The sequence below is a fragment of the Ursus americanus genome, chromosome 24, assembly GCF_024610735.1.
Source record: "Ursus americanus isolate L20-20 chromosome 24, mUrsAme1.1.p, whole genome shotgun sequence".
Classification (NCBI taxonomy): domain Eukaryota; kingdom Metazoa; phylum Chordata; class Mammalia; order Carnivora; family Ursidae; genus Ursus; species Ursus americanus.
This window is the reverse complement of record NC_142150.1, coordinates 47,369,779-47,397,326: the sequence shown is the minus strand read 5'-3', so window position 1 is coordinate 47,397,326 and position 27,548 is coordinate 47,369,779. Positions and strand designations below refer to the sequence as shown.

Here is a 27,548-nt window from a genome sequence, read left to right as displayed (position 1 = left end):
TTCAGCACAGCTGCCTGGCCGAGGCAGCCCCCAGCCCAGCCCCTTTGCTTATGTCAGAGCTTTTGATGCCCTCAGGCTTAGGTTTCATGTAAAGAAAGTGCTTCTAAAGATAATGTTTATTGTTAAGAAAAATAATGTTTGCATTATTTAAAATGTAGAAAATTAGCTTGTGTTCCTGAAGTTCTTAATTGCAGCTTGTATATCATTGTTCTTTTTATGGATCGAACAAATTCTGTTACTTTGGGGGAGTAGGTTTTCTTCTTCTGAGGTGACTTTATCGACCAGTAATGTAATTCGACGCAGACCTGCAGCGCACAGCTCAGTGCGTTTCCACAGAGGTACACGTCTGTGGAGGCGCAGCCGTCCGCCCTGCAGGTTCTTCTTGCCCGTGGTACAGTTTCACGTACACGGAGTCACTCAGCCTGCACTGCGTGTCTGGTCCCTCCGTGTGGCACGATGGCCTTGTGTGTCCGTGTTTGCTGCCTGTCAGGGGTTGGTCAGGTTCGTGGCTGCGGAGTGTGTCGCTGTGTAGACGGGCCACTGCTTGCTGATCTGTTTAGCCTCTGGTGACCTTTGGGCTGTGTGCATACATGCATGAGCATACATGTGCAGATACATACGTTACCACGTGTAGAATGTGAGTGTAGTTTGCATATTTATAGCACACAGGAAATATAACGGATCTGTAGTACTGAAGAGGAGCAAAGCTGGAGGCATGACCCTACCTGGCCTCCCTGACCGGCAGCGGTGATGAGGCCGGTGTGGTGTCTGCAGAGCTGTCAGTGGAACAGACCCACGCAGATAGTCACCCCGCTGCGGGCAGAGGGGCACAGGCAGCTCGGGGAGAAAGTCTTTTCAGCCCACGGAGCTGGAACAGATAGATGTTTATACGCACAAAAAGGAACCTACATACAGACTTCACACTTTTCGCAATCATTGAAAATGGATTATAGACCTAAATGTAAAATAAGAAACTATAAAACTTCCTGAAACAAACAGTAGAAAATCTGGTGACCTTGGGTTTGGTGGTGACTTTTTAGATACAACACCAGAAGTTCTTACCATGGGATCCAGTAACTGGACTCCTAGGTATTTATCCCAATGAAATGAAAACTCCCGTCCGCACAAAAGCCTGCACGTGTATGTCAGAGCAGCTTTATTCATAACTGCCCAGACTTGGAGCAGCCAGCACGCCCTCGAGTAGGTGCGGATACATACAGGGACACCCAGGCCATGAAATATTACTAAGCAGCAGAAAGAAATGAGCTATGAAGCCATTGTTTTTGTTTTGTTTTGTTAAAGATTTTATTTATTTATTTGACAGAGAGATTGACAGCCAGTGAGAGAGAGAGCACAAGCAGGGGGAGTGGGGAGGGAGAAGCAGGCTTCCCACCGAGCAGAGAGCCCCATGCGGGGCTCGATCCCAGGACCCTGGGATCACGGCTTGAGCAGAGGGCAGACGCTTCACGACTGAGCCCCCCAGGCGCCCCATGAAGCCATTGTTAAATAACAAAATTCAGCCAAGTGAATTTAAAGATCCAGTTGGCTTTATTCAGCGGTTCATGGCTGGACAGCATCCCAGCCAGCAGTAGAAGGAGCTCCGCCAAGCTGCAGCAAAGGAAAGGTTCGTAAAGACAGAAGATGAAGGAAGGGAAGGTAAAGAAGGTAAAGGAAATTAGGAGCAGAGAAGTGGTCGGTGGGGCGGATTACACCTGCCTAGTGCTGGCCAGCTAATTCCATGCCGACTGGTTAAAGGTCGCATTCCTGCGGTCGAGATGACTCTTCTGGTGGGTGATAAGCCCGTCGTCGTTTGCTGACTGGGGCTCAGCCCAGGTGACTTTGTTTGGGGCCTGCTGTGGAGCTCTGATGCATCTTACAAAGAGAAAGAAGCCGTGTGCAAGGGCCGCGTACTGTGTGATGTTCTCATGTGACATTCTGGCAAAGGTGCCGCCATGTGATGGTGAGAACAGTGGTGTCTGGGGTGATGGGGGAGTCTGTGGGCGGAGCATGGGATTGGAGGGTGTTTACAGTGCTCTGTACGGTACCGTAATGGTAGCTATGGGACCCTGCGCATTGATCAGAAAACCGGGAGCAAACCTAATGGATGCAAATTAGAGAAAAGGAACTAAGTCAGGACGTCGGGGAACCCAGGGAGCGATGCAGACGGTGCAGGACTCTCTCTGTATGACACACGTTGAAGCCACCTCAGCAATGGGGCTGGAGTCTGCAAGGCTCAAGGGGGCTTCCCGCGGGGGTCCAGCTTAACAGCTCTGACGCTGCTGCACGCACACACTGGAATGGAGGGATCAAGTCGGTGGCCGGCGGAGGCTGGGAACCTGGGGTGTCACTATGGAGTGGGGGTGACAGGGAATCAGGGGAGAACGGTCCGTGGGATGATGGACGGGAGTCGGAGGCACCCGCTTCATGCCGACACAGACGGTTACACAGGGACATAGTTCAGACTGGTGTAGATGCAGTCGGTACACACGGCTCCGTCTGTCGGCTCAGGGGCCCAGAAGCTACGACGCCCCAGTGGCGAGGAGCACACCGGCCCCCGGAACTTGGTTCCAGACCATCCTCCGGTGAAGGAACCAGGGCTCCTGGAGAAAAGGCTGATTCCAGGGCTGGGGCAGGAGATGCCAAGCTGGGTCTGGGGGGTCGTCCAGCGCCAGAAAGGAAGAGCTCAGAAAAACACAAAATCCCGCAAGGATGGGGTATGTCAAAGCTCTGGTACGGGAGACAACAAAGTGCTTGCAACGGCCACAGCGGGAACAGTTTGAGCAACAAAACTTAAAGAGTAACGTCACAGTGTAACGCAAGTACAAAATACACACCCACGCATCCGTCCGCCTGAGGTACGCGGTCCAGTAAGTAAGTGAAGGAGCAGAGACAAGTCGCCCGAGCAGACAGATTCCAAATACATGTAGGAGCTCCCTATCAAGGAGTGGGGGCTCGACCCCCCAGTCCTTGAGTCTGGTTGTGCAGAGGGACCCTCCCAAGAGCAGAGCAGGAGGGCACCCGACGGGTGCACCCAGCGGGGGGACATAAAGATTGTGTCGGTGTGATGTGATCTTACTCCCGGAACGTGCAACCCTGACGAATGACAGGAGGCAGCTGGCAGTACTGACTGGGGGACACCCTCTTTGAAACTGTCCAGGCCACCCAAAGCAAGGACAATCTGAGGTCCTGTCACCACCCAGAGGGGCTGAGGAGCCACGACGATGGAATGTCCTGGGCCGATCCTGGGGCAGGAAGGGGGCTTTGGATAAACAGTGAGGAAACCTGAAAACACAGCCGACTGTCGTTAACGTACCAGCATGGACTCGTGAGTTGTGACAGACGCCCCGTACTAGCGTAGGGCGCTAACGGGGACGTAGGTGTGGGGAATAGGGGGTTCTGTGCATTCTGCGCCTGACGGACACGTCTTGCTAAGTAACCCTAAATGTCTTATGGTGCGACACCAAGGTTGGAATCATGAAGCGGACCTGGGGAGGGGAAGGGGTCATCCAGCAGCACTGGGGCACAGGCGCCCTGAGATTTCGCCTCCTTTGTTCTGCTCTCGTGGTGACCTCTCTGCTGGTCACCCATTACTCCAGAGCCATCTCTGGATCACACCAGAAGGCGCCTCTCCTGGGCGTGGAGGGTGTCACACTGGGAGGTGGCTGAGTGGGGGTCTGCGTGCTCCTCCAGGCAGCCTGTGTGGACTTCCCCCCACCCCCAAACTGACCAGTGTGTGTCTTTGGGCAGGTGGGCACCCCTGGGCCCTCTGTATGGGCCCCTGCTCCCCCAGTCCTGCCCCCTTATCCTCTGATGGGGACATGGGTCCTGCCTGCTGAGCACTGTGGCCAGTGTCCATCTGTCCCTCTGTGCCTCCTGCAGTCCAGAGGCCAGCAGCTGCAGGAGCAGGGAGCCAGGCCCAGAGACTCAGGTGTCCCCTGGGGGTGTGCCAGCCCACAGCAGCACACCGCCCAGGATGATCAGACCTCATCCTGGCCATGTGAGGGGCGCACAGAGCCCTCTGCCCCAGTCCTGGCCCTGGGGTGGAGACAGGCAGAGGGCTGCCAGGGGGTGTCCTGGGGTGCCCTGTGAGGGCAGGTGCTGACCACCCTTGCGGCCCGACTTTACCTGTGCCTGCCCTCGACTCCTGAGTGCATTTCGTGGGCGGAGGGGGATAAGGTGTTTTCAGGCTGACACCTTTGGCCTCTTGTGTGGTCTTGTGTCGTATGCGTGTTTGAGCAGAGCAACCCACCTGGAAACAGCGGGCGTGTGCGTCTTTCCCGCGTGATTGCCGGCAGTGGGAAGGCCGGGGTGCGCGGCAGCCCTTAGACCCTCTGCTGGGCAGGGCGGTGGTCGGAGCGGTCCGCGAGCAGGGCTGTGTGCCTGTCCTTGCTCCTTGCACCACGCAGGCGCGAGTCTATGCGTCTGGACGACCACAGTGCGGCGCGTGCACTCTGTGCTGTGGATCGCACTGCTGTCCTCCGAGTCCTTGCCTCGTGGGAGCAGAAAGCCGTTCCACCCCAGCATCTTTCACGCGTGGGATGGTGGGTGCTCCTTACGTGGGAGGCATGTGCAGTAGTGGGTACACTTTGCAGCCCAGCCCCTAACCAAGGGCCTTCTCCCGCGGGGGGTGCTGTCCTGTCGCCCACCTGTGCCCCCGAGGCCGCCTCCCGCCCCGCCCCACAGGGGTCCCTCCCGCCTGGGAGACGCGCACTGAGGGGCTGTCTGTTCTTTATTTGCAGAGGTATTGTGGCCAGTATTTTGGTTTTCTTATGTTTTGGAGTCACACAAGCTAAAGACGGGCCGTTTTCCAGACCTCATCCAGGTAACTTGTCCTTTCTTTGTCCGCGTGTGCCCACATGACAGTTCTGTCCTGAGCGGTCACTCCGCGTCCGTGCTGCCGGCTGCGAATGTCCTGTCCTCCCTCTTCCCAGCCCTTCCTGGCCGGCCAGGCATGCTGTCATTAGCTGAGGAGGGTGAGGGGTGGGTTCCTCTTGTCTCAGCCCCTTCTCCCCCCTCTCTGCTCCTCACCCTGTCCTGCGTTGTCCTTGTCCTTCTCTTCCTCTTCCACCCACTCTGTCTTAGGGGGCTTCTTCTGCAGAGCGAGGTGCCCCAGGACTGTCCACGAGGTCGGCGTGGGCCTGAGCTGGTGGCCCTGCCATTGAGGTGCTCACCGTGTGCCATCTGCAATGAGTCTTCCTGTCTCTGACCCCCAACCCCCAAGTTAAGGGAGGAGTTCTAACACCCCCTTGAGCCTCGGAGCTGCAGAGCATTACTCAGGCTGCCCTTGGTCCTGCCACCAGCCCTGTCCCCCTGTCCTGTCCCTGGTCCTGTGTCCCTCTGGTCCCCAGTCCCTCTATCCTGTCCCCGGTCCTGCCCCCAGTCCTGCCCTCTTATCCTGTTCCTGTCCCCCTGTCCTGTGCCCCAAGTCCCGCCCCCCATCCTGTCCCCTTATCTTGGTCCTGTCCCCCGTCCTGTGCCCTCAGTCCTACCCCCCTTATCCTGTCCCTGGTCCTGTGTCCCTCTGTCTGGTCCCCAGTCCCTCTGTCCTGTCCCCAGTCCTGCTCCTCGTCCTGCCCCCCTATCCTGTCCCCGGTCTTGCCCCCTTATCCTGTTCCTGTCCCCCGTCCTGTGCCCCTATCCCATCCCCAGTCCTGCCCCTAGTCCTGCCCCCCTATCCTGTCCCCAGTCCTGCCCCCTTATCCTGTTCCTGTGCCCCTAGTCCTGTCCCCAGTCCTGCTCCCCCAGTCCTGCCCCCTTATCGTGGTCCTGTCCCCCATCGTGTGCCCTTGCTCCTGCCCCCTTGTCCTCTTCCTGGTCCTGTCCCCCTGTCCTATTCCCCGTCCTGTGCCCCAAGTCTTGCCCCCATCCTGTCCCAGTCCTGCCCCCCCTATCCTGCCCCTGGTCCTGCCCTCCTATCCTGTCCCCAGTCCTGCCCCTGGTCCTGCCCTCCTATCCTGTCCCCGGTCCTGCCTGTGGTCCTGCCCTCCTATCCTGTCCCCGGTCCTGCCCCTGGTCCTGCCCTCCTATCCTGTTCCCGGTCCTGCCCCTGGTCCTGCCCTCCTATCCTGTCCCCGGTCCTGCCCCTGGTCCTGCCCTCCTATCCTGTCCCCGGTCCTGCCCCTGGTCCTGCCCTCCTATCCTGTTCCCGGTCCTGCCCCTGGTCCTGCCCTCCTATCCTGTCCCCGGTTCTGCCCCCTGCCCTGTCCCCCTGCTTCTGCCTCGTGTCCTGTCCCTGGTCTTCCCTCCTGGTCCTGTCCCCAGCACCAGTGCATCTAGGGCTCCAGCCTCACTGAGGGGCTGCCTCTAAGGGCAGGGCATGGTGAATTTTCCTGAATTCTTAGAGCTTAGTAACATGTTTCCTTTCTGTGTTAATAGGGATGTATATTTATTGTAGAATATTTGGAAAATATGACCACTGTGAAGTTTAACGTGGTTTTATGAATATACACACACACAGCTTAAAAACTGGGCTCCTCCTCTGGGTGTGATTTTATATCATGCGTGTCTCACTTCAGGCTAATGCAGACAGCTCCTTAGGATTTTTTTTTTTTTAAGATTTTATTTATTTATTTGACAGAGAGAGAGACAGCCAGCGAGAGAGGGAACACAAGCAGGGGGAGTGGGAGAGGAAGAAGCAGGCTCATAGCGGAGGAGCCTGATGTGGGGCTCGATCCCAGAACGCCGGGATCACGCCCTGAGCCGAAGGCAGATGCTTAACCACTGCGCCACGCAGGCGCCCCTCCTTAGGAATTTTTTATTGGACAGCTAGACACTTAACGGCTGCTTGTCTGGCCATCATTCCATGTACGACAGTTTACTTAGCAGTCCCGTACCGTCACGCGCTCCAGCCTTCGTAAAGCAGGCTGTGGTGAATCTCTGCCCTTGCGTCTGTGTGTATGTATCGCACCGGTCACTCGACACCGAGCCCGGGGAGGGGAAGCCGCGCTGGAGGGTGAGCACATCGTAGGCCCGTGGCGGAGGTGACCAAACAGCCCTCTGGAAGCGGTCAGTGAGCGCTGTGGCTGTGAGGCAGGCCCCTGCACAGGGAGCCTGCACTGGCCAGGCTTGCCAGCTGCTCTGCCCCCCCTCAGTGTGCTGGGGACATTGATGCCAGGTGACACCGCCTCTGGGGCAGTGGGGAGGGCCCAGCCCCCCAGCTCCCTACCTGCTCAGTTCGTTGGCCTCTGCGGGGTCTGAACTCCCAGCCGAACAGTGGAGAAGTGAGAGAACAGTTTAAAAACCACCAAAAATCACAGTAAAAGTCCAGGGGCAGCAAGTGCCTGTTGGATTGGGAAGAGTCAGTGGTTCCAGGCGTGGCAAGTCCCTGGGGGGGCGCTGGGCCCTGCCTGGGGGTCGGACCGCCGATGGGTGGCTGTTTGGCCTCTGGACTCCTGGCGACCCTGCGCTCTGTCCAGTTGGGGTGCCAGTCACCCTCATCTGAAAGGCTCCCCTGTGGTTTCTGGGGGCTGCGTGCGCATTAACCCAGGGCCCCGTCCTCAGAAAGCGGTCTCCCAGCTCGTGTTCTGAGCTCTGCTCCACCTTCCTTTTGGTGTGGTTGCTTGGTGTAAACTGTCTCCCTGCCAGTCTGTGGTTTGACCAACGTGGGGATCCTGGTCGGCAGAAGGCCTCAGACTTCCCAGATCAGGACACGCTGGACGTGAGTCCTGTCAGCCCTGTGCAGCATGCTGTGGGGACAGTGGGAGGGTCTCCAGGAAGGACATGCTGTGGGGCTGCACGACCCACAGTCTGGGAGGGGACTGGAATTGGCTGCAGTTTCCAGCGAAACTGAAAAGGCATCCTTCTCTTCACAATTTTTATTCTCATCTGTGGCTCCCTCCGTACACTGGAACAAATAGAATATTGCCAGGGCTGCTGAGGCAGCCAGACTCGATGCTTAGGGAGAAAGTAAGCGTGCCAGTGGGGCGGCCACTGAGGGAAACCAGCCTCAGGAGTCTCCCAGTGGGACTGTAGAAGGAGCGCCTGCTGTGTTTTTGGGGTGGGTGGGCAGGTCTGGGGCCCTGGGGGCTCTACAGGTAGAGGGTGATGGGCAGCGGGAGATGGCCGGCGCCCTGGCCAGGGGCGGTGGTCGCCGAGGAGACAGATTCAGCGTCAGAGGGTCCACGGGGAAGGTGCTGTCGCATGGTTATGGGGCGAGCGCTCCGGGGGAGGCGCCCTGAGTTGCTTTACGGCAGGCCCTTTAGTTCCTGCTGCAGCCCTTGACCAGGGAGAACTTTCCAGGCTTTTCCCAAACTCAAGGGTAGCAAGGCTAGTGTGTCATGTCCACTTTTTATCCCGTGCCCTGGAAGTACTTCAGCAAACCGCCCTAAGAACTGACCATCTTCACGCTTCCCGCCCGTGACACCAGCCCGGGCTTTCGGGAGCAGGTGAGGTGCAGGCCCCTGGGGTGCTGGGTGGGCCCTGGAGCCCTTACGAGCTGCCCCTGTCCCCGAGGCCAGGCGGGGGGTCTTCCACGTTTGCAAGCACCACCTTTTTTATTCAAGGGGAATGAGTTTTTAAAAGCAGGCTGGTGGTTTTTTTGTAAACAGGCGTAAGTGAAGGGAAAGTAGATACTTTAGGCCTTTATTAAACAGGATTATCAAGACATTTGGAAGGCGAAAGTTATCATCTGTGTCCCAGAAGAGCGTAGGCAATCCCTCTGCCTTTATCTCCTCCCCTGGTGAAACACCGAGCTTTCCGTGCCAAGCTATGAAAACCAGGTGTGGAGAGGGGTCCTGGCGACTCAAACGGATCTTGAGGGACGAGTTCTTCTTTTCTCAGCTCCGTGGAGGTTTAATTGACCCCTGATGTGTGCGTTTGAGCTGTACAAGATGGTTGGACACACGTGTGTGCTGTCCGCTGGCGGCCACGGCAAGGGGAAGGCCTTCGTCCCCTCACAGAATTAGTTTCTCTTTGTGGTGAGACGTGTGCGATGTGCCCCGCCCGTGGCGTGGAAGCACGCGGTCCCCTCACGTAAGCTGCAGCCACCCCAGGGACCAGTCGTCCTGCCAGAATGGAGGAGGTCGCCACAGCCAGGTTCGGGTTATCCCAGGGACCCGGCGGTGGCCCGGCGTCAGAGAACGTGCGGTGTAATTCCTCACGTGAGCGCTAGCAAGGAGGGGTAGAACTTCCTGCCCATCCCGGGAGAAGAGCGAGCTGGACTTAGTAGGTTCTCTTAACTTGGTAGAGGGCGTCTGAAGGGTACTGCAGATTTGCTTAAGGACAGAGGGCAGAAGGTGACTAGTAGACACGGACAGGGGTGTGCGCTGCCCCTGCCCCGCAGCTGCCCGAACCTGGAGGGGGGGGGGGGAGCCACGCTGCGCAGGGCCGTGCTCGTCCGTGAGGGAGCCACTGCGCCCTCCTGGGGGCTCCGCCTGAGCCTGTGCTCCGTGTCTTTGTAGCCTACTGGAGGTTCTGGCTCTGCGTCAGCGTGGTCTACGAGCTGTTCCTCATCTTCATACTCTTCCAGGTAAGCGGCTTTTCTCGGTTGGGTGGTCTGGGAATGCAGGTGATGCTGTGGCCCCCGTAAGGGAAAGGGTTCGAGAAGACTTTGCCCGTCGGCCCCTCCGGAGCTTTGGCGGAACCCGAGGCTGGACCCCGCTAGAAGTGGGCAGAGGCTGCGAGGGGGGACCCTCCGGAAGGATCCAGGTGTGGAAAGGCTCTACCTGCCACGTTTCAGCAGGGTCTCCGCCCTGAGCATGGAGCACTTTGAGGGCCCTGCCCAACGGCCTCGGTCGGGAGCAAGGACAAGGCCCAGCGGAACCACCTGGCTCAGGTGCGGACGCCTGCTGGGCAGTCTGTCCTGTGAGCTGCCGGTGCTCTGGGCCGAGGGGGGCCCCAGCTCACCTGCTCCCACACGGCACTCAGGACTGAAGGTGGCCCCGGCCATTCAGGCCCTCCGGGCGCACAGGGTGGTCGGGAGGGAGGTTGGAAACTCCTCGCCTTAGTAACCCTTGGGTCAGGACTTGCCGGCACGGACATCTGTTCTGTTAACGTCCCTCATGTTGCTTAATTCGGTGTACGTTTTGATGGCGATCTTCAGTTCACGAAGTACTTGACTCACAGCCGCAGAGCTGTCCGTGTGTCGCTCACGGTTGGTGCTGGTGGTGTGGTCGAGTGTACTTCTTTCAGGTGCGGTTCTGTGAACGGTGACCCGTGTGTGTGTGACCCCACGCGGTCTCCCCCAGAGCCACTGACCCGCTCTCCCTCCCCCACCTGGACCCCTGGAGGGCGTCCGGGTCCTGTGCCTCTTTCCTGCCGCGTGGGGTGGCCGGCGACATCGGAGCTGTTGCTGGAGCGGGGCTGTTGGCGACAGGCTTTCGCGTGCACCCGAGCGCGGTTGTGGGCCTGCCGTGTCCCGCGCACGCCACCTGTAGGGAGCGGCCAGACGGCTCCACCCCTGCGCTTGTCAGGATCTTTGCTGCGGCCGCTCTTGGCGTGCCGTCATGTCTCCTGCTCTCGTTGGCGTTTCTGGAATGCCCTCTCCAGTAGCGTGCGCGCTGGGGGGCGGCCCCCATGGGGCGCTCAGCCTTCAGAGGCTCCTCACCTCGCACACAGGTTTGACCTCTCGTGGGGCTCGAGCGCCCACGACTCTGGGCTCCTGCTGACCTGCTCTCCTGACGTAGGGACACAGCGGTGTCCTGGTTACCGAAACCACACAGGGCTGATTTCAGTTGGTAGCGAAGTCACTGTCCCGGGGTCACTTCCAGAGACCCCAGCCGGGGCACAGGGTCGAGTTGCAGGACGAGGCAAAGTGTCTGTGTAGCACAGGTGGCCTTGGTCACATGACACCACGCAGGTTTGAGTGTCTTCTGCCCATCGGCCGCAGACGTCTGTCACCCTCTCACCCTCTTCCTGCTTCATCTCTTGGCTAGTACTTGGGGCAGGAGTGGGGGGACAGGGTCCTGACAGCGAGTGTCCTGGGGCCCCTCCCTGTGGACTGAAGGCCCCAGCTGGTAGCCGGAGAGGGCCTGAGGGAGGGGGAAGGCTCTTGTCCACGCGACCCCAGAAGTCTCCTGGCGCTAAGACCAGAAGGAGCGATGTCTGGGAAAGCTGCCCTGATGTCGTGCTCCTTCTGTGAGGGGACATGGGGAGGGGAGGCGGCAAGACTAGTGACCTGAGCCCCTGCCCTGCGACCCCACCTGTGTCCCCACGTGGGGGCCGTGGGGCAGTCTGCCCAGCCCTGTGTTGGGGGGACGGCAGTAGAGACAGGATGTTTGCCCCCGCTCGGTGGAGGTGTCTTCCACACCCCCCAGGCCATACACGTGGCTCAAGGTTTCGGGGGTTTAGCTGGCTTCTCCCATCGCCACCAGCAGCGTCTGGCCCCACTAACCAGGGTGCTGGCCTTGCAGACTGTCCAGGACGGCCGCCAGTTTCTGAAGTACGTGGACCCTAGGCTGGGCGTCCCACTGCCTGAGAGGGACTACGGGGGGAACTGCCTCATCTATGACGCACACAACGAGAGCGACCCCTTCCACAACGTCTGGGTATGGACAGGCCCAGGGAGCCCAGTGCTCGGGGTGGGGCCAAGCTCCCAGGTGCTGAGTCGTCCTGGGTGGTGTTTTGGGAACCCCGGTCACTCTCCAGATTGGATGGGCCCTGGCAGGGGCCCTGGCAGGCGCTGGGCTTCCTCCTGCTTGACCCGGGGCTCCCTTCAGCTCCGCCCACTTGGAGCAGTGTAGGGGGACCCAGGGGCTGTGCAGCCCACACATGGGGGCCCCGTCCCAGCTCACCAGGAAGCAGGTCCCTGCCTTCCAGCCTAGAGACTTAGTCTCGGCCCAGCCCATTAACTTCACCAGGGGCCCCAGTGACGGGGACACATGCTCTCCTCGGTGGTCAGGGCTTGCTGTCGGCTCGCGCGCGGGACCCCAGCTCTGTCCCTCGGGTCCAGCCGGCGCTGCTCAGGAAGGCTGAGACCGTCCTAGCAGTCCTGGACTTGGGTGGGAGCGGGGGGCAGGTGGCTGTGGGCTGCACACGAGGCTGGTGTCCTGCCCGCACAGGACAAGCTGGACGGCTTTGTGCCTGCGCACTTCCTTGGCTGGTACCTGAAGGTAAGACAGCCTCGGCGGGAGGACTCCCTGGGTCCGCCCCGTGCCCCGAGTCCGTTTCGCAGCCACGCGCTGACGTCGGGAGTGCTGGAGTGTGGTGGGCGAGGGCCTGCAGCCAGCGCCTCGCCCTGCTCGGGAGGGCGCCGGGGCGTCCCCGGAGGGTCTGACGCTGTGTCGCGGCCTCAGACCCTGATGATCCGAGACTGGTGGATGTGCACGATCGTGAGCGTCATGTTCGAGTTCCTCGAGTACAGCCTGGAGCACCAGCTGCCCAACTTCAGCGAGTGCTGGTGGGACCACGTAGGTGCCGGCAGCTTCCCGGGGGTCGCGGGGCGCAGAGGCCCTCGGGCGGGGCGGGACAGCATGCTCACCCCTCCCTGGCCCCCGCCCCCAGTGGATCATGGACGTGCTTGTCTGCAACGGGCTGGGCATCTACTGCGGCATGAAGACCCTCGAGTGGCTGTCTCTGAAGACGTACAAGTGGCAGGGCCTCTGGAACATTCCAACCTACAAGTGCGTCTCTCTCGAGCCGCCGCCCTACTCCGTGGGGGCCAGGGCGTCCCCGTGGGGTCTGGAGGTGCCGCTAGTACACCTGTTGGGGGTGCACCGGGATCTTGCGCTCTTCCTCTGTGCGCGGGAGCCCGGCCCGGGCCCTTGTGGTGGCCGGGAGGTGGGCCTCAGCACCACCCTGTCCAGTCAGCTCCTCTTCACCCCCCCCCCCCGCCCTTCTCAGAGGCCTCCGGGTCACCCCTCTGGGGGCTGCCCTCCTCCCATTGTGCTGCGGGCACGCGGTCACGTTCACTTGGAGACTCGGAGCAGCAGTCCGGGAACAGACCCGGGAGGGCCCTGGGGAAGTGGAGTCTCCCCGCCGGTCCATCGTGGCTGCTGGGGGAGGGGGGGTCGGGGTCGGGGGCAGAGGCGCCCCAGGGTGACGGGCACCTGTGCTCCCAGGGGCAAAATGAAGAGGATCGCCTTCCAGTTCACGCCCTACAGCTGGGTCCGCTTCGAGTGGAAGCCCGCCTCCAGCCTGCGCCGCTGGCTGGCCGTGTGTGGCATCATCCTGGTGGTAAGGCTGGCCAGTCTCGTGGGCGTGCCTGTTGGGCAGCCCGGCTCGCCACCCACCCTCCCGTGTCCCCCAGTTTCTGTTGGCAGAGCTGAACACCTTCTACCTGAAGTTCGTGCTGTGGCTGCCCCCGGAGCACTACCTGGTCCTCCTGCGGCTGGTGTTCTTCGTGAACGTGGGCGGCGTGGCCATGCGGGAGATCTACGACTTCATGGATGACCCGTGAGGGCCCGGGGCGGGCGGGGCGGGCCTGGGCGCACACTTGGCGTGGCCGCCCCTGGGGCACAGCCGCGTCGCCCTCAGCCGCGTGCCCCCCCCACAGGAAGCTGCACAAGAAGCTGGGCCAGCAGGCGTGGCTGGTGGCAGCCATCACGGCCACAGAGCTGCTCATCGTCGTGAAGTACGACCCGCATACGCTCACGCTGTCCCTGCCTTTCTACATCTCCCAGTGCTGGACACTTGGCTCCGTGCTCGTGCTCACCTGGACCATCTGGCGCTTCTTCCTGCGGTGAGTGCCGTGGGCCTCCGCGGGCCATCGGCCGCCTCCTGGGCTGGGTCAGCTGGTGTCTGGGTCTCGGGGTCGCTCCGTGGGCCGGCTGCCGGTGACACGGCTCCCACTGTCCCCAGGGACATCACCCTGAGGTACAAGGAGACTCGGCGGCAGAAGCAGCAGAGCAGGGGTGACCAGGGCAGAGCCGTGGACCGCGTGGATGGACACCTGCCTGAGCCAGAAGACCCCCCAGGGCCTGCAGAGGCAGAGGGGGAGGGGGCGCCGGCCCCAAACTGATGCACCTCATGACCGGCTGGAGCCCAGGCCTCCGGAGCCTTCCCACAGGCCTCGGCCCTTGCAGTTTGATCGCCCTTTCTCCCGTGCGCACAGTGGGGCTCTGCGGGCTGGGGGCCAAAGGTGGCCCCTGTCCTGGGCGTGTGTGGTGTGTGCACATGTGTGTGAACACGGGGTATATGGGTGTGGGCACGTGTGCTCCATGTTCCTGAGGCTTCTCTCGGGCAGACAGGTGTGGCTGGGCTGGCCCCGGGCAGCCGGTCTCCTCCCCTTTCTGCACCATCAGCCCGCTGGCCCCTGGGCCGCACCAAGCCCTCAGCACCAGACAGCCCTGCCCAGCACAGGCATCGCGGTGCCTTTCTCTGCTCCCTGGGCCCCTGGCCACTCAGGCCATGGGTGTCCATGCTGGCTGCTCCCAGGCCCCCTGGCAGCACGTGTAAAGGGCACCCCGAGATGGCTGAGAAGGGGCAGGTCTGAGCAGGCAGCCTTGAGCCATTTCCCAGGGAGGCTTCATCTGACCCCACAAACGTAGGGGTGGGAATGGGGCCAGAGTCACAGACTGGTCCCTTGAGGAACACGGAGTCAAACTCAAAGGCCCTGTGCCTGAGGTGGGGAGGAGGGGTTGAGGGTCGTCTTCACGAGCAAACAGAACAAAGAGCGGCAACGAAGGTCTGCAGCTGGCGCCATCCTCACTGGCTGCCAGCCTCCCCCCCCTCCCCCGTCCTGTACCCAACGCAGGGGTTGCCCAGAGGGGCGGGGGGGAGGGGCAGGGCCACTGCGGCATTTGTCCACTCGCGTCGGTGGCGGCATGCGGAGGGGCGGCCCCGGGAGCTGGGTGTGCTGGGGGTGAGGGAGGCCGCTGTCCGGGCGTGTGCACGCACACAGCAGAGCGCCCTGACGACACACTCGGGAAGCTGCGCCTGGTGGGGACCCCACAGAAAGAACAAGCAGCCCTCCTACCATAAAAGTGCTTTAATAAAGTGTCTAAAACTTTCTTGCGAAGTGAGTTGATTAGCGCGTTTTCCAAGCCAGGACACCAGCGGGGCAGCCCCGGGGAGGGGCCGGGTTTCAGAAGATGACCCTCAGGCTGGGCTTGCGGCCCTCCAGAGCCCGCAGGCTGTTGTCCATCTCCTCCGACCAGTAGATGTCGTAGAGGCTGTGAGGCAGCGGGGGAGGGGAGGGGACGCAGGTCAGGGCCTTGTGGGGCCCGCACCCCACCCCACTCCCCCCCCCGCACGCGTCACTCACACCAGCTGCTCCAGCACGCAGTCGGGCTGCTCCACGCTCTCCATCAGCCGCAGGATGCCCTGCTCGTCCATGCAGTTGTTGCTGAGGTCCAGCTCCCGCAGGCTGCGGTTAGCCAGCAGGACGGAGGCCAGGCTGGCGCAGCCACTGTTGGCCACATCGCAGTCCCCCAGGCTGCGCGGAGAGCAGGGCACAGGTCAGGACGAGAGGGTCAGGCCCATGCCCCCCCGGGGCCCGTGCCACAGAACACGGGGTGACAAGGGCTACGCAGTGAGTAGGGCCCCAGGGTCACGGCTGTTCCCCAGACCTCAAGCTCGGGAGCTCATGGGGTTCCCACTGTGGCCCCAGGCGGAGGTCCCCGCCCAAGAAACAGGCGTGCACAGCTCCCCTCCGCAGGCACAGTGGTCAGGCTGACCTAAGGCCCGCACACCCTGGACTTAGGGCCACACCTCCCCGGGCAGGCAGGAGGGGGCACCAAAGAGCCTCGTCCGACGCCTCACTTCCTCGCCCACCAAAGTGAGTGAGGAGCGGGCTGGGTGGGAGGGGGCTGCCAAGGAGGCAACCAGAGGCGAAGGCGCTGGGGTGCGGGTATGCGGTGCGCGGGCCTTGCGCCTCCCGGCTGAGGACGGCGGACAAGGGCAGGCCCGCTGCTGCTCTCGCCGGTGCCCCGCCCAGCATGGCCGGGCATCCCCAGGAGCCGCGGTGAGAAGCAGAGACCAAACAGGACGGCAGAAACGAAGGACAGCGGAGACGGGCCGCGAGACGCAGAACAAAAACCCGGAAGGACAGACAACGGTGCGTCGGGCCTCCGGCCGCGAGACGCAGCAGCGGTTCCGAGCGCTTCGCGAGGAAAACCATCGAAGGCACATGACTTCTGCGCAACCAAGCGTCCAGCGGGTCAAGGAAGCAGGACCCAGCCCGGCTGCACGGCGCAGGCCGGGGGGCAAGTTCCAGCAGGAGGAGGAGGAGGGGTGCGGGGTCCCCACACGGGCACGCTCACCAGAGCACCTGCAGCGCGGCGCCGGGCTGGCCCAGGCCCTGGCACAGCTGCTGGACGCCGCAGTCCCCCAGCTTGTTGTTGCTCAGCTGCAGCTCCGCCAGGCGTGTGTTCCGCGTCAGCATCGAGCTGAAGTGCTGGCAGCTCACCGCCGTGAAGCTGCACGACTTCACCCTGCAAGAGGCGGCAGGACCGGGGCCTGACTGGGGCGCGCACCTCCGCACCTCGGAGGCCCCTGTGCCGAGCATGAACCCCCCCCAACCCTGCCCTCCGCAGACACCCAGCGCCCCCGCCCCTTCGCAGAGGCACCTGCATCTCGAAGGCCCCGCACCCCTGACCTGCCCTCGGCACAGAGGATGACCTGGCCCCGACCCGGGGCCCCGGGGCCTCAGCAGCACCCTCATCCACGGGGTCCCCTCGGGCACCATCTCTGCACGGGCCCGGCCGTCCCCTGGCCGGCACCGGGACCGCGCTCACCACAGGGACTGCAGCTGGCAAGCAGGCTCCAGCAGGCTCTCACACAGCAGCCGGGCACCCTCGTCCCCCAGCGCATTGCCCGCCAGGCTCATCTCCTTCAGGCTCTCCTTGGCCCTGAGGACGCGGCACAGGTCTCTGCAGCCCGCGGTGGTGATGTCACAGTCCCAGAGCCTGCGGGTCCAGGGCACATGTCACTGCAGGGTCCCCAGAGGCAACACAGCTGACCTCAGCTACTCCCCGCTGCCCGCGGAGGCCGCGGCCCTCCGAGAGAGCAGGCTGGGTGCTGACTCACCACAGGACCCTGATCTGGCAGCTGGGGTGCAGCAGCCTGGGGCACAGCGTGGCGATGCCCTGGTCGCCCAGCTTGTTGTCCCCCAGGTCCAGCTCCTGCAGCGAGGGCTTGGAGGCCACGACTCCGCACAGGTCCTCGCAGCTGGCCGACGTGAGGCCGCAGTTCTCCAGCCTGGGGGCACAGGAGGGCCAGCTGGGCTGGGAAGCCCCTGCAGCTCCAATCACCCCCAGCGCCCCGCCCCCCCCAGCCAGGCCCCGCGCTTACTTGAGCGCCTCCAGCTGGCAGGCCGAGTCCACCAGGCCCTGACACAGCACCCGCACGCCAGCCTCGCCGAGTTCGTTGTTGCTCACCGCAAGCTCCTTGAAGTGCCGCTTGGCCCTGAGCGCCGAGGCCAGGGACTCGCAGCTGGCTGCCGTCAGGTTGCAGTACTCCAGCCTGGGGATGGGCGGGTGTCAGAACGCCAGCCGACGGAGCCCCGTCCCGGTCGCCCCCCCTGCCCCGGGCTGCGGGGCCTGTGAGACTGGAGGGCCGCCGGACGGGGACAGCACAGCAGTAGCTGAGGGCCATCTCCTCGGAGCGCGGTGCCCAAGCCTCCTGGAAGCCGGTCACTGACCACGAGCCCCGCCCCAAGCTTGGGATGCACTAGACCCAGGAGAAAGATGCGGCCTCCCGAGCTGAGCCCGGGGCATCCGATGGGGGTCACAGCCCCCGCACCACACAGCAGTATTGGCAGCTTTCTGAGAGCCCCTTCCTGAAAGCTCCCCGCAGCCAATGTGTGGGGGCAGGGGCGCCCCCAAAACCACAGTGACGGGGGTGCAGGCCAGGGGCGGCCCGGGTGGCAGGTCGCACACTCACTGAAGCTTCTCCAGGTGGCACTGGGGGTCCAGAAGTCCTGAGCACAGCAGCTGCAGGCCTGCATCCCCCAGCGGGTTGTCACTGAGACACAGCTCCCGCAGGGTGGGCATGGAGCACAGCACGTCAGGTAGGACCCCGCAGCCGGTCTTCGTCAGGCAGCAGTTCTGGAGGCTGGAGACACCCGAGCTGGCCATCAGCAGGGTTCCCGTCGGCTACGGCCCCGTGCAAGTCGCCCTCTGTCCTCAGGAGCCAGGGCGAGGCAGACACAGAGCCCCCCCAGCCCTCTGAATCCCATACCCATGGGAGCCCACCGAGCCTGGCCTTGTAAGAGGGCTGGCTCCTCCTCCGGGTCGGGCTCTAGGGTCTCCAGGCCAAGGACAGAGAGCAGGAGGGCTGCTCAGATGCACCTCAAGGCCCAGAGGAAGCTGGGCCGTGAGCCCAGGAACGACAGACAGGGCTGTGGCATGAGCACGCCCCCACGGGGGCACAGGGGCCGGGGACGAGGCAGGAAGGGCCCCCATGCTCCAGAACCTTTGGCTGAAGCCCACCCACAGCTGCCTGCAAGCCCCCAGTTCCCTGGGCCGTCTAAGGAGGCTCAGACCCGAGCCCAGGGCGGGGCAAGCACCTGGGACCACGCTGGCGTCATACAGGCTCACCCGAGCTTCTGGATCTTGCAGGTGGGGCTCTGCAGGCCCTGGAGCACCAGGTGCACACCGGCATCACCCAGCTCGTTGGTGCAAAGGCTCAGCTCGGTCAGGGAGGGGTTGGCCTGCAGCGCAGAGCTGATATCCTTGCACCGCATCTCCGTGAGGCCACAGTCGTCCAGCCTGTGGACGGGACGCTTAGTCACTTCACACAGCAGGTCCTGGCCTGTTAGTGGGCCAAGAACTCACCACGGGGTGGGGGGGAGGGGTCCACAACCAAAACGTTTAAAAATGAAATGGGGGGACTCCTGGCTGGCTCAGTCAGAGGAGCATGGGACTCTTGATGTCGGGGTGGTGAGTTCAAGCCTCACACTGGGCATAGAGATTACTTTAAAAAATAAACTTAAAAAAAGAAAAGCAACAGAAACGCGTATGGGTCATCTCACACAGCATGTGCTGCAGGTCCTGGCACATCCACAGACACGTGGCTGGGCCACCGCGCTCTCTGCACCTTCCCGGGCGGCACAGTCGGCACGTGAAAGCTCCCATCTCCAGAGCAAAACCAAACCGAGGAAGTGCTGGGAAAGGGCACAGCACCACCGAGGGACACACCGGAGGGGCTCACGAGACAGGCGGGCAACGACGCTGACCGTCACCCAGGATCAGGGCCGCCCCAACTACATGGAAAACCCAACATGGACAGGTGGGAGAAAAGCCAGCTCTTGCTCACAAGAGAATGACAACAGATAAATGTGTTAGGAATGAAGAAATCAAAAATCCCAGTGAGGAAAAGGCCCAGTAACGACCGTTCTGGCAAGATCCACCGAGGGATGACAAAATCAGTAAGCAAAAGTTTGAGCAGTCTCCAGGCCCCTCACCCGAGACATTTATCAGTTACCAAGAGAAAACAGTGACGTTAGAGTGGAGAACAGGTGGCCATGGGGACCTTTAGGGGTGACCCCATAGCGCCATGGCGATCGACAGGATACACAGGCAGACACAACAGCATTTCTGTGTCTTCTCACGAGAAACCTGTGTCTCAGCCACGACAGGACACCTGAGCCTGAGAGGACTCAAGAGTCAGACGGCCAAGGACTAGGAGGGACAGAGGGACCGTCACAGACGGGAAGGGGCCAAGGAGACGTGACGTTAAATGCCATGCGGGACCCTGCACAGACCCGGGTGCACGAAAGGGACACAAGTGGAAAAGCTGGTGGCGTCCGAGTCCAGGCGGCTGTGTGGGCTCTTCATTTTACTGTCTTTATAACCTTTCTATAAACCTACAACTATGTCAAATAAGTAAAAGAGAGAAGTATGAAGGCGCTCATCCCCTGCTTGTAAACCCTGGGGAACCTGCGGGTCTGAGAAGCTCAGCAACAAAACCCAGTCATGACTCAGCTTCCCAGCCACAGCCCAGCGGCGACAGCGGACGCGCAGCGAGCGCCCCCACACTCCTCAGGAAGACAGTCTGCTCTGCCCGCCCGTCCTCGGAGCCTCCGTGCCAAATCCTGCCCACACAGCTGAGCCAGGAAGAGGTTTCTATTTTCAAATCGTGGGAAGAAAGTACAATAACATCTCACGCCACGTGCAGATCATATAAAAGTGACACTGCGAGTCCACAAACAGTGCTTTCGAGCTCACCCCGCCCACTCGCGGGTGTTGGCTGGAGGCAGCAGAGCCACGGCGGTGGGGTGGACAGCCTGCCCGCCACCCCCGCGCACGCACACACCAACACGGCTGTTTTCTACCTGACCACCTCGTACTGCTGGATCAGAGGCAGAAGCTCCGTCCACCGGGCGTCACTCAGCTGCTGACACTGGATGTCGAGGCTCATGGTCCCAGGTGAAGGGTTTTCTAGATGGAAGACACAGGGAGGAGACCACCTCAGCCACGCTCTCTCAATGTCTGACAGGTTTTCTAGATGGAAGACACAGGGAGGAGACCACCTCAGCCACGCTCTCTCAATGTCTGACAGGTTTTCTAGATAGAAGACACAGGGAGACCACCTCAGCCACGCTCTCTCAATGTCTGACAGGTTTTCTAGATAGAAGACACAGGGAGACCACCTCAGCCACGCTCTCTCAATGTCTGACAGGTTTTCTAGATAGAAGACACAGGGAGACCACCTCAGCCACGCTCTCTCAGTGTCTGACAGGTTTTCTAGATAGAAGACACAGGGAGACCACCTCAGCCACGCTCTCTCAATGTCTGACAGGTTTTCTAGATAGAAGACACAGGGAGGAGACCACCTCAGCCACACTCTCTCAATGTCTGACAGGTTTTCTAGATAGAAGACACAGGGAGACCACCTCAGCCACGCTCTCTCAATGTCTGACAGGTTTTCTAGATAGAAGACACAGGGAGGAGACCACCTCAGCCACACTCTCTCAATGTCTGACAGGTTTTCTAGATAGAAGACACAGGGAGGAGACCACCTCAGCCACACTCTCTCAATGTCTGACAGGTTTTCTAGATAGAAGACACAGGGAGACCACCTCAGCCACACTCTCTCAATGTCTGACAGGTTTTCTAGATAGAAGACACAGGGAGGAGACCACCTCAGCCACGCTCTCTCAATGTCTGACAGGTTTTCTAGATAGAAGACACAGGGAGGAGACCATCGCAGCCACGCTCTCTCAATGTCTGACAGGTTTTCTAGATAGAAGACACAGGGAGACCACCTCAGCCACACTCTCTCAATGTCTGACAGGTTTTCTAGATAGAAGACACAGGGAGGAGACCATCGCAGCCACACTCTCTCAATGTCTGACAGGCCAGAGATCCAGCAGACGGAAGGACAGTCCTAATAGGACCCCCCAGGTGGGGAGCTGAGGTTTCAGAAGCCACAGCCTCTCCCTTGGCCAGTGCCCTTCTTCACCTCAGCCTCCAGGAGCAAAAAATGGGGGCCAGGCAAGAGGAGGCTGCAGCCACTGGGCTCCCCTGACAAAGGCCAGCACAGACCACAGAGCTTGGGGACACAGCTGTGGGATCAGAAGAAGCCTCACCTCTCAGCCTCCTGCACTCAGCCTTTATGGGCCCCTCCTACCCAGGAGAGCCAGGACCAGTGCTGGCCATCTGAAGCCGCGGCCTCTCACTTGCCCAGGTGACACCACAGTGTAGAGACCCCAGCTGGTGGAGCACAAGGGCCAGCAACCCGAGCAGTGCCACACCCCCACCTGTCCAGAGAGCCCCCCACCTGGCATTTGAGAAGCATGGACCTGAACTACTTGCGAGAACCCTAGGCCTCACCCCCCTGAAGCAGCAGGGTGGGACAGGTGCCTGTGGTCAGCTAACAGTTCTTCGAGAGGAACCAGCCACAGGTGCCCTGGAAAGGACGGAGTAGGTAAAGTGGGGACCCCAGGGCCCCTGGCCTGCACTCTGGCAATACATTCATGGGTGGCCACTTGGGATGCCTGTGTCCACAATATCTGGCTGGGGACTCCACACAAGCCAGGACACATCCTCTGCCCCACCCTGGGTCAGCCCAGGCCCATGGAGAAATCGGGCAGGACTTCAGCACATGAGTCTGGCATGGGAGCAAGTCACAGGCCCTGAAACATCAGGGACAGCGGAGTCCAAAGAGGTGATTAACTGTCTACTGATATCAAAGTTTTAGATGGGTGCTGACTGCACTGGGGTGTTCCTGAGGCCCTGAAGGTGGGAGCCAGCAGGAGAAGAGCACAGCCTGCTGGGATGGAAGCAGGGAAGGGAGGTGGGTTTCATTCAAGCGCAGTCAGAAGGCCCAGAAAGGATTCAGCTGCCCTTTAGAAAGGACGGGACAAACAGGATGACTCAACCCCACATGAGGACCCCAGTTCTGTGAAACCCAGTTTCCTAGGAATACTGCCTCATTTGTGTTCCTGGCCGTGCCTAGCAGGGCCTGGCCTTGCCAAAGGGAGGACTCCCGGCCTCGACCCAGGCCAGTTCAGAGCCTACAGCTGGTGGGGGTTACAGACCAGTAAAGGCTCCGAGCGCCAAACAGCAGGCAAGAGTCACGTGTGCACATCCTAACTGATGAGCCAGCCAAAAAAAAAACTGAGGGGAGAGGATCTTGGTAACTGGCCACGTGTCACGCAACCAACAAAAGAAGGAACCCAGCGTCCTCGGCCCAGCCCACTGCCCCTGGCCACGTGAGCAAAAACCAGACCGCCCCCACCGAGCCCAGGGTGTGGTCTGTAAATCCCCACTCAAGAATCCTTAGTCATCATCACTGGAGAACGGGACTGGGAGGGGCGAGTTCAGAGCGACCCTCTCTCACAATCCAGTCTGACATCAGGGGGCTGGGCTCTCCGGAGGTGATGTGAGGTGAAGAACGAGGACAGGAAACCCGAAGGGAGCAGCTGAGCGCACCCCCCCACCCGCCCAGGGTTTAACCACAGCCTGGGGGGAGAAACGTCCGGGTTGGTCCTTGGGACTAGGGGGACACTTCTTAAGCTCTGTGGGTCACGGATCCCTTCAAGAACCCCATGAAAACCGATAACGCCCAGCAAAGACGCCGCGTCTCGCTGCTTCTCCTGGAATCAGGACCCCCACTAGCTGAGCTGCTCCCTAGGGTCCCAATAGGACGCTTAATGCTTTCACGTGTGAGAACGGGCCGCTCCGCAGGGCCGCGTCCAGGGGACAGGAGCCCTCGGCCTGGGCCCCCCGGGCCGGACCGGAAGGCAGGAGCGCGTCCCGGGCCCACTGAGCCCCAAGCCAGGCGGCCCCGGTCGGCGGCGCGGTTACCTGCGCGAGGCGCGGGGCGCAGCCAGGGTTGCGCCGGGGTCCTTGCGAGGCCGCCCAGGGCCGCCACCGCCCTCCGCGCGCGCCGGAGGTTGCGCATGGGTCCCGGGCCGGCGCGGGGTCACTCTGCGAGGAAGCGGCCGCTCGGGCCTCGCGCGCAGGGACCACCGCCCCACCGCCGCTCCCCGGCCCGCTCCCCGCGCCCGCTTCCCGGCAACCCAAACCAACCCAAACCGCGCAGCTCACCTGCCGCCGAGCCTCCGCTTCCGCCGGGGCCAGGGCTGCGGTGCGCAACATGCCCCGGGGCGGGGCCAGGCGCTGGGCCGGGCCGCAGGCGGGGCGATGCGCCGGGAGGCTGCCCGGGACCCACGGGGAGGGCCGGGGTGGCCTGTCCGCGCCCCCCAGTCCTCTCCCAGGGCCCATTAGCCGCACTCCGGGGCAGGGTGTTTATCGGAGACAGCCGTCCTTGCAGCGGGAGCTCCGCAAGCAAAACTTCACTCAAGCACTTGCATTACGGAAAAGAGAAAGCCCGACCATCAGCAGCGGAACTCTGCCCTTAGAAAAACCATTACCGGCAGGGAAAGGTCTTCAAAGGCACCTGTTCCGTTTTGTAAATACGCGGAACAAGACACACTGTCTTTGAAAAAACGGAGAGGGGCCCGGGTGCGTTAGGAATCGCTCTGCCGACTAGGTCACCTCCCGGGCGCGCACAGCTGGAGGTCGTGCCAGCTCTCCCGCGACCCCGCGCTGACGTTATTTGTTCACTGACTCACGCACCGTTAGAGCAGGGATGCTGGATGCGTTCTCAGTCACACAGGCATTCACTACTTCAACCGAGGCTTACCCCACACCGACTGAGTGACAAGCACTATGCTGGGCGCTTGGGCTACACTGGTGGTCAAAGCAGAGCGAAGGTCTCGCGGCCCAGGGAGCTCACAGTCCAATGTGGGGAATGCGTGAAATCAAAAAGTAAATTAATAGCATTTAGAACGTGGAAAGTCAAGGCAGGGGATAACGCGGGATAAAAACGAATCAGGAGTGAGTGAGTGCTGGAGGGGCAGGGCGGAGGGCAGGTAGGTCTCCTCCCCAGGGCCAGCAGGCCTCCGGTGGCGGAGGCCCTGAGGCTGTGCCAGGCCGCGAGGGAGGTGCCTCGGTGTTCGGTTTAAACGCAAACGGGTGCTCGGGGCAGACCTGGCATAATCTTCGTGACCACCAGGGGGCAGCACATAATGGGTGGGGGATGAGGAAGCTGGGCCCTGACTTGTTGTCTGGGAAGTAGGTTCTTTGGGGAAATAAAGTAAGAGTTATTCAATTTGGGGAGAATATTTGGCTGGATCAGTCCTTGTTTGGGTGGCTTGCTGGGCGCCAACGGACAAGGTGGTCTGGTCACCAGCGTGGGGCCAAGGGTCCCAGAGATCCCCTTGGATTCAGAGAGGTGAGCCAAGGCAGAGCCAATCGCCCCAGGCCCCCATGAGCTCCCTCAGAGCAGGTCAAGTTGTCAGGTTGACAAGTCGTCACATGAAGGCAGTGAGCAGCTCTCTTCCACCTTGATGCACGAAAACGAGGGTGGAGCTGCGTTTCTGGCAGAAGCTGCTGAAACCTGAGGTTGGTAGAGAATGGAGTGAAGCAGAGGGGTGAGGTTGGAGAGGGGCCTCTGGGTGCAACGGGGCTCGAACCAACTTTCACATTTTGTTTGTCTTCTTCAGGTAAATACCCAGAAATAGAATTGCTGGATTGTATAATATCTTAACTTTTTGAGGAAGCTCCATACTGTTTTCCACTGTGGCTGCACTGATTTTCATCCCCACCAACAGTGTGTAAGGGTTCCCTTTGCTCCACATCCTCACCAACATTTGTTTGTTGTGTAGATTTTAGCCATTCTGACAGGTGTGAGGTGATGACTCATTGTGGTTTGGGTTTGTATTTCCAAAATGATGAGTGATGATGAGCACCTTTTCATGTGTCTGTTGGACATCTGGATGTCTTTGGAGAAGTGTCTGTTCAGTCCTTTGCCCATTTTTTCTAACTTTTTTTTTTTAAGATTTATTTATTTAGAGAGAACAAGCGAGCACAGGGGACGGGAGTGGGGCTGGGGCAAAGAGAGTCTCAAGTGGACTCCACAACGAATGCAGAGCTGGGTGTGGGGCTCAATCCCACGACTCTGAGACCACGACCTCAACCAAAACCAAGGGTCGGGCACTTAACCAACTCACCACCCAGGCACCCCTCCTCTACCCATTTTTAATCAGATTACTTGCTTGGGGCTTTTTGTTTTTTTGGTACTGTGTTGTATAAGTTCTTCATATATTCTGGATATTAACCCCTTATTAGATATGTCATTTGCAAATATCTTCTCCCATTCCATAGGTTCCCCTCTCATTTTGTTGATGGTTTCCTTTGCTGTAAAAGATTTTTATCACATGTGCAGTATGTGCTCTTTGTAGAAAAACCAGAAGATAAAAATAAGAAGATGGAAAGCCCTAGCATGCTCACCTTCCAGACGCAAAGGCTCTGACATCTGTGTGTCTGCTCCTACTCCTCTGTACACACAATACATTTTTTTAAAATAAGAAATATTGGTAATGGTAAGCAGAATAATGACCAAATTTTATTATGTCCAAATCCCCACCTTACATGGCAAAGGGGTCTTTGCAGATGTGACTAAGTTAAGGGTTTTGAGATGGGGAGATTGTCCTGGATTACTTGGGTAGGCCCAAAGTAGTCATGAGGGTCCTTACGGAAGGGAGGCAAAAGGGTCAAAATCAGAGAGATGTGACAGTGGAAGCAGAGGCTGGGCTTTGAAGATGGAGGAAGGCAGTCTCTACAAGCTGGAAAAGGCCAAGAAGCAGATTCTGCCCTGGAAACTCTGGAAGGAACCAGGCCTATGGCTACTTTGAGTTAACTCCCTAACGCCCATTTCTCACTTCTGACCTCCAGCACTGTAAAATAAGAAATCCGTGACAACGTGTTACAGCAGCGGTAGAAAACGAATGCGTTATGAGCTGCTACAGTTTTCACTTAATAGTTACGTATGCGTGAATATACAGGTACACTAATCAATATGTAAGTCTAATTCTGTAAAAAAAAATTTTGTTTTTTAAAAGATTTTATTTAATTTGACAGAGAGAGAGCGCGCGCACACATAAGCAGGGGGAGCGGCAGGCAGAGGATGAGGGAGAAGCAGACTCCCTGCCGGGCAGGGAGCCCAATGCAGGCCTCGATCTCAAGACCCTGAGATCATGAACTGAACCAAAGGCAGACGCTTAACGCACGGAGCCACCGTGGTGCCCCACACAGTCTAACTTGTAATGGCCACATCCTGCAACTGTCTGAACACTGCCAGTTTACGCAACAAACTTCCACCGGTTGACATTAGCCTGCTTTCAGATTTTTCAGACTTTACAGGACACTCTCCCACGTGGTTATCTTCCTGGTACACCATCCTAGAGGGGAGCGTGCCTGGTTCTGAGGTCCTTCCAAGACACTGCCCACCTGCCATCTTGAGATGCTGCGAAGTCCACCAGCTTTCCCCACACTCGCGTGTCTCCACACCTGCGTGCCAGTTATACCAGCCCAGTAATGCAGTGCCTGGGCTCCCCTTTTAAATCTCAGCTAATTCCCCCCCGAGATGCTGTCCTATTTACGTTTTTGTCTCCCTCCCCCCCGTGAGTTGTCCATCCAGCTCTCCCCAAGGTTCTCGGGTGCCCGGATAGGGGTAGAGCTACCGGGAGGGGAGATGGCCACGCCCAAGGCCCAGCACCCCGTGCGGTGACCCGGGAGAGTCCTCTTCGCCAGGGATGTCTGTCCTCCCGGGGCGGAGGGTCTGCTCTTTGGGGACTAAGGGCTGAGGGTTATTCAACTTGGAGTAAAATGTCGGGTTAGCCAGCCCTTGCTTGTGCACCTTGCTGGGCGCCAAGGGACCAGGGGATCAGATCGAACCACCAGAAGGTACGCGGAGACCTACCAAGACGCAGACCACGCAGGCGCGCAACCAGCTCAGCGCAGAGACTCCCAGCATGCCCCGGGAAGCAGGCCGGCGGCAGGTGCGCACGCGCGGGAGCGCACTTGGACGCTCTGACATCACCGTTACGCGCCGACCTCCAGCCCCGACGCGCCCCACCCCCGCCAGCCCCCACCCTCGCCGTACCCCGCTCCCGCTCCTCCTGCACTCCGCTCTCCAGTGTGGCTTCAAGAGCGCGCGTCTATCCTTGGCAGCATGGCCGCAGGAGCGCCCGGCGCGTGTCCACAGGTGACCCGACCAAGGTCGGCGCCAGGACAGCGGACCCCGGGCACGGACCACAAGAGTTACTGACCTCCAGACGACGGACAGGGAGAGTGACAGTCCATTCCCGACAGGGGTGGGGCCTGGCTGGACGCGGTCTTGCAGCAGAGTCGGATCGGGCGGTGGGGCGGGGCCTGGGCGTC

At 60.4% G+C, this 27,548-nt stretch overlaps 2 protein-coding genes across 5 annotated transcripts in view; one reads left to right on the top strand and one right to left on the bottom strand.

Annotated features, from left to right (window-relative positions):
• PTDSS2 (phosphatidylserine synthase 2) overlaps nt 1-14,885 on the top strand; it is a 26,632-nt gene extending 11,747 nt beyond the window's left edge. Inside the window, exons 3-12 of the mRNA XM_045770670.2 lie at nt 4,740-4,822; nt 9,399-9,466; nt 11,349-11,483; nt 11,997-12,047; nt 12,231-12,344; nt 12,439-12,557; nt 12,996-13,110; nt 13,184-13,329; nt 13,430-13,615; nt 13,735-14,885. Coding sequence (XP_045626626.1) covers nt 4,740-4,822; nt 9,399-9,466; nt 11,349-11,483; nt 11,997-12,047; nt 12,231-12,344; nt 12,439-12,557; nt 12,996-13,110; nt 13,184-13,329; nt 13,430-13,615; nt 13,735-13,894 — 1,177 coding nt within the window. The 3' untranslated portion in view covers nt 13,895-14,885. The remainder of the gene's footprint in view (nt 1-4,739; nt 4,823-9,398; nt 9,467-11,348; nt 11,484-11,996; nt 12,048-12,230; nt 12,345-12,438; nt 12,558-12,995; nt 13,111-13,183; nt 13,330-13,429; nt 13,616-13,734) is intronic.
• On the bottom strand, nt 14,849-27,548 carry RNH1 (ribonuclease/angiogenin inhibitor 1). Of its 4 annotated transcripts, none has more exons than XM_045770667.2 (10): nt 27,437-27,548; nt 20,150-20,255; nt 18,414-18,584; nt 17,758-17,928; nt 17,167-17,337; nt 16,903-17,073; nt 16,611-16,781; nt 16,137-16,307; nt 15,140-15,310; nt 14,849-15,047 (listed from the first exon to the last, which is right to left on the bottom strand). In XM_045770667.2, the coding sequence occupies exons 1-10, from the start codon at nt 27,468-27,470 to the stop codon at nt 14,960-14,962; spliced, it is 1,425 nt and encodes a 474-aa protein (XP_045626623.2). In that variant the 5' UTR covers nt 27,471-27,548; the 3' UTR covers nt 14,849-14,959. The 4 variants fall into 4 exon arrangements, with proteins under 4 accessions (XP_045626623.2, XP_045626624.2, XP_045626625.2 ...); XM_045770668.2 differs by lacking the exon at nt 27,437-27,548 and adding an exon at nt 23,370-23,518; XM_045770669.2 differs by lacking the exon at nt 27,437-27,548 and adding an exon at nt 23,370-23,432 and having other exon boundaries at nt 20,150-20,318.